Source organism: Otolemur garnettii, unplaced genomic scaffold, assembly GCF_000181295.1.
Source record: "Otolemur garnettii isolate 467f Iridium unplaced genomic scaffold, OtoGar3 scaffold00127, whole genome shotgun sequence".
Taxonomy (NCBI): domain Eukaryota; kingdom Metazoa; phylum Chordata; class Mammalia; order Primates; family Galagidae; genus Otolemur; species Otolemur garnettii.
In genome coordinates, this window is record NW_003852522.1 from 1629582 (window position 1) to 1634665 (window position 5084).

Below are 5084 nucleotides of genomic sequence, written 5' to 3' on the forward strand. Positions count from 1 at the left end.
GTTTGGCACTTGTAGCTCAGTGGCTAGGGTACCAGGCACATACAGCAGAGCTGGCAGGTTCAAATCCAACCTAGGACTGCCAAACAACAAGAACTAGAACCAAAAAATAGCTGGGTGTTGTGGTGGGTCCCTGTAGTCCCAACTACTTGGGAGGCTGAAGCAAGACAATTGCTTAAGCCCAAGAGTTTGAGGTTGCTGTGAGCTGTGATGCCATGACACTCTACCAAAGGCAACATAACGAGACTCTGTCTCAAAAAACAATAACAACAACAAAAGAAACAAGAGTCTTTCTCTGTTCCCAGCTGGATGGAGTGCAGTGACACAATCATAGCTTACTACAGCTTACAATTCCTGGGCTCATGCAGTCCTCCTGAGTAGCTAGGACCACAGATGCACACCACCATTATCTAGCTTTTTTTTTTTGGTAGAGTTGGGGGCTGACTATGTTGCACAGGCTGGTCTCAAATTCTTGGCCTCATACAATCCTCCTGCCTTGGCCTCCTAAAGTGCTGGGATTACAAGTGTGAACCACCATGCCTAGCCACAGCTAACTTTCTACCTGGGTTATGTGACTACCTAAGTAGTTGGAGGTAGTCAAGTAACCTGATTTGGGGTCAGGGGAAGTACTTGGCACATGATAATCAGAACCTCCAACAGGGACAGATTAGGAAATAAATCAGAAAAAACATGATTTTTGAGCCTGAACTGTCTGGAATTCAATCCTACTCTATCCCTTTGCTCCTGGGTAATTCAGAGCACTCGAAATACCCTAGGGATACTCCTCTTCATTCCATGTCTTACCTGCCAGAGATCTAGGCCCAGCACACCAAAGCTATCATAGGCGTAGATATTGGCATCAGGGGAGTACTCAGGGTTGTCGATTTCTGGGTGGATCCAGGTGCCCTTGTAATCTGGGTTGTCGATCTGCCGGGGCTTCCACTCGCCCTGTGGAAGGAAAAAGGAACCCGTAGGATGAGTGAGGTCAGTGCACCCCCCACTGTAAGCCCCAGCCCTGCTGAGAGCCCCAGACCCACCTTGTACTCAGGGTTCTGAATTACTGGTGGTTCCCACTCTCCATCCATTTCCTCATCCCAGTCCTCAGGCTTCTTAGCATCTGGGTCAGGAATGTGTTCAGGCTTGTCCCAGTCCTAGGAGGGGTACAAACAGGTCAAAGGAGACCCAGCTGCCTTCTACATCCTCTAAGAAAGAGCTCCTGCCCAAGCACAAACCTCAGGCTTGGAGTCTGTAGGGTCATCTATCTTGGCCCGCTCGTCCCAGTCATCTGGCTTTGCAGCATCAGGATCCTTTATCTTCTTGGGTGGCAAGAAGTCCCAGTCATCCTCCAAGGAGCCTGACTCTACCTGGCTGTTGTCAATCTTCACCTCATAAGTATTGTCTGGCCTCACGATCAGTGTGTACAGGTGTGTAAACTCATCATCCTGAGGAGAACAGGAGGTGAATGACACCCCTCATTAGGTTGGCCTTGGAGCCTCCCCTGACAGCCATTTGCAACCACCCCAGGCATACCTTGCAACGAATGTCCTTGTTGATCAACACATTCTTGCCCTTGTAGTTGAAAATGACGTGAACCTTCTTGGTGCCAGGGCCACAGATGTCAGGGCCTAGATGGGAAACAGATCAAGTTAAGAAATCAGAGGCCCCATCTTTATAAAAGGAAGACTTAGGCTGGGTGCAGGGGCTCACACCTGTAATCCTAGAACTCTGGGAGGCTAAGGGGGATGGATCGCTTGAGCTCACAAGTTTGAAACCAGCCTGGGCAAGACTGAGACCCTGTCTCTAATAAAAATGAAAAACTGAGACAAGGATCGCTTGAGGCTGCTGTGAGCTATGACACCATAGCACTCTACCAAGGGTGACAAAGAGAGACTGTCTCAAAAAAAAAAAAAAAAAAAAAGGAAGACTAGTTCTTAAACTCAGGCCTGTCAAGTCTGAAAAGATCAAGTTCAGACCCTGACTCTCCCCTTAAGGAGCTAGGGATACAGCCTTAAGTTAAAAAAAAAAAAAAATCAGTGCTCTAAAACCCAAAATCCTCATTTCTAAATCTGGAAGATACTTAGATAAAATCACACAAATTAACAGAACAGATCCACAATTATAACATAATAGATTGCTAACTGTGACCTATCACTTTAGAGCCTCCTCCAGAGAGAAAACTGATTATTTAAGTGCTATCTATGCTCTCAAAAATCACCTTCTTGGGTTACAATGAACTCACAGGGTCTCAGTCTCCCTCCAACTAAAAGGGCAGAGGTCAGCATCAAGGCACAACTCACCAAACATGATGTTGTATTCTGAGTCTCCGTGCATGTCCGTCTGGTCCAAACCATCAGGAAACAGTTTCACGTAACCGCCCCCACAGTCGATGTTCTGCTCGTGTTTCACAGTGAACTGCACCACTAGCGTCTGGCCCTTATTGCTGAAGGGCTCAAATCTGGCCGATAGAGCGTAAAAGCGGGCATCCTGGCTAGTCTGCAGCCCTGAGATGAGAGGACAGTAAGGTCACTGTTGAGCTCTGGCCCCAAAGGATCCCGAGACCTAATAGATACAGTGACTTCCTCCTTCCTCCACCTGCAGGATTATCCAGTCTTGGGTGCTGACTACAGCTTCTGCCAAGAAGTCCTCCTGAATCTGAGTACCCATTCCCAAGTTCTTACCTTTATCTTTCTCCTGGTCACCGTAGAACTTGCCGGAACTGAGGACGAATTTGCCAAAATCTGACTTGTGTTTGGATTCAATCCAGCGGTTGGTCCACCCATCTACGGGTTCACAGAGGTAAGTCAGCTCAGCTGTAACAGTACCCCACCTCCCGCCACCAAACATCTGCCGAGAGCCACAAGCTGCTAGGGGCAGAAAAGGAGATACCCCGACTCTTCCCACCCCATTCTCCACCTTGACACCTCGAATGGATTAAGAGATCATCGGGCGAACACTAACTCCCGCCGCGGGCCCTCCACGCTCCCCAGGGACGTAGAAGAAGGATCGCCCGCGGCTCTAGTCTCTGGAGGCCACTGTGTTGGCCCTCTGAGTGGTAATTACAGACAACGCAGATCAGGGCTGGGGGGGCATGCCGCGTCGTCAGGGAGGCCTCGAGGCGGGATGAGGCGTTACCTCCATCCAGAAACTGTTCCTTGAAATGGACGGAGGGCTTGGCGGCGGCCAGACCAAGGAGGCCAAGCAGCAGCGGCACAGACAGCAGCATGGCGGGCCAAGGGGGCGGCGGCTGACGGGCCCTTTAAAAACGACCCTTCAGCAGCGGCTCTGCAGTAGAGACGGACGCCGCCGCCCGCCTAGCACTTTTATAAACGCCCGCCTCTCACACCAACCTGACCCAACCCTTGAGCCCGCCCTTCACTTCTTATCATTGGTCTATGACTACAACTCTTTCTTTCCATTGGGTCTGTTTCGGCTCAGCAAGTTAGGATGTGCCTCGGAACGCTGGGTTCCCAGATGGCTGATTTCTATTGGACGCGCTACTGGCCAATGAGGGTCGACCACGCGTTGTGGGGGACGCCCTCTGGTGGAGTAGGGGCCGCGAACCCCTCAGGCCAGGTCATGTGACCAGATCTCAACCCAGCCCCGCCCCCGCCCGCGTGCGCCGCTTGGGGTCAGTTTAAAGAACCGACGGGACCGGGTGTGTCCTGGGACCTGGAACCTGTCCCGGCTTCGTCCCACTATGTGGAGGGGGAATTCAGCCACTTCTTTCCCTGCATTTGGGGAACCCCCACCTCTCCTTTCTCCACCTAAAATGGGACAGAGCTCGGGTCTGGGGCTAGGCTGCATCCCGGTGCTATATAGCCTTGCAGCCATGGGGAGAATGCCAGGTCTCTCGTCCTTCCACCACCTAGCACCCTGGCAGCGGGTTGGATTTCCGCTGTGTGACCTGGGGCAAGTCATTAGCCTCTCTGAATTGACAGGCGCTCCTGAGCGGCCAGGAGTGGGTACCCTGGCCAGATGGTACCTGTCAGAAATGCTTTTAAAGTTTTCATAGCTGTTTCAGGACAGAGGACAAGAATCAGAGAAAGCTTAAAGATGGGTTTGTAGGCGGTGGCTCCGAAGGTGGGGGTAGGGTTATTAACCTAATTAGAGCTGCCCCTTTACTCTCTTCTCTGTGGTAATGAAGAGGGTCGCTGCCTTGTGGTCTCCCACAAACGGCCGGGCTTTTGCAATTAAACGGCTGTAGGGGGCAGAGTAAGGGGTTCCGTTTAGGGAGGAAAAGAAGACACAGATGGCCAGAAAGACAACATCCGAGGACATAGGGAAGACCCCTAGGTCTGGAGTCCTATTCTGAAGTCAGAGACACGTGACTGACACCGGCACCCTGCACCCCTGCTATAGAAAAGAGGAAGAGCTTGGGGGTTTCCAAACTGGACCTAGGAGCACTGGCGTGAATGGAGAAGTGTAGAAATCCCGACAAACCGGTGAGGAGGGGCTGTGTCCTGGCTAGCAGTGGCGATTCGGAAAGAGGAGGAATGAAAAAAGAAAAAAAATTACTTGGAGAGGGTCTCCGGTTAAAAACAAAGGAGAGGAAAAGAAAAGAAATGAGGAGTCATGGGGAAGTTGGGTTCTGCCACTTCTCTCAGGCATTATCCAGTGTTGCCTAGCTTGAGACCCCTAGACAAGAATGCAGTCATCGCTGTGACCACCCCAGGGCTGCCACTAACCCTCCCACTTACCCTACAGTCCTGTGTAACACCTGGGCTTGGTGCTTCCTGCCCAAGGGTATACACCGCCTATCTTGTTCATCTCATCACCACCCCCACCCCTGGTTCTCCTGCAGTACCTAACAGAGAACATATTTAAAAACTACTTGCTATACTTGCTGCATGACAGAAGAGAGGAAGAAAGGACTCTTCTGGGAATTAAATAAACAAAAGAACAGTGATGAGGAATTTGAGGAACACATCCTGAATACAGGACCTCACTGTAGGGTCTGGATTGGGGGATATTAGTAACTCCATTTTGCAGACTCAAATAATAATTGTGATGTTAGGCTCGGCGCCTGTGGCTCAAGCGGCTAGGGCGCTGGCCACGTACACCTAAGGTGGCGGGTTCGAATCTCCAGC

At 51.0% G+C, this 5084-nt stretch overlaps 1 protein-coding gene across 1 annotated transcript in view; it reads right to left on the reverse strand.

The window, feature by feature from the left end:
• CALR (calreticulin) overlaps positions 1 to 3334 on the reverse strand; it is a 5243-nt gene extending 1909 nt beyond the window's left edge. Inside the window, exons 1-7 of the mRNA XM_003797913.2 lie at positions 3130 to 3334; positions 2676 to 2777; positions 2295 to 2498; positions 1528 to 1622; positions 1230 to 1439; positions 1035 to 1148; positions 802 to 945 (exon numbers count right to left, since the gene is read on the reverse strand). Of these exons, the coding sequence (XP_003797961.1) occupies positions 802 to 945; positions 1035 to 1148; positions 1230 to 1439; positions 1528 to 1622; positions 2295 to 2498; positions 2676 to 2777; positions 3130 to 3220 (960 nt within the window). The 5' untranslated portion in view covers positions 3221 to 3334. The remainder of the gene's footprint in view (positions 1 to 801; positions 946 to 1034; positions 1149 to 1229; positions 1440 to 1527; positions 1623 to 2294; positions 2499 to 2675; positions 2778 to 3129) is intronic.
• Positions 3335 to 5084: the final 1750 nt, after the last annotated feature.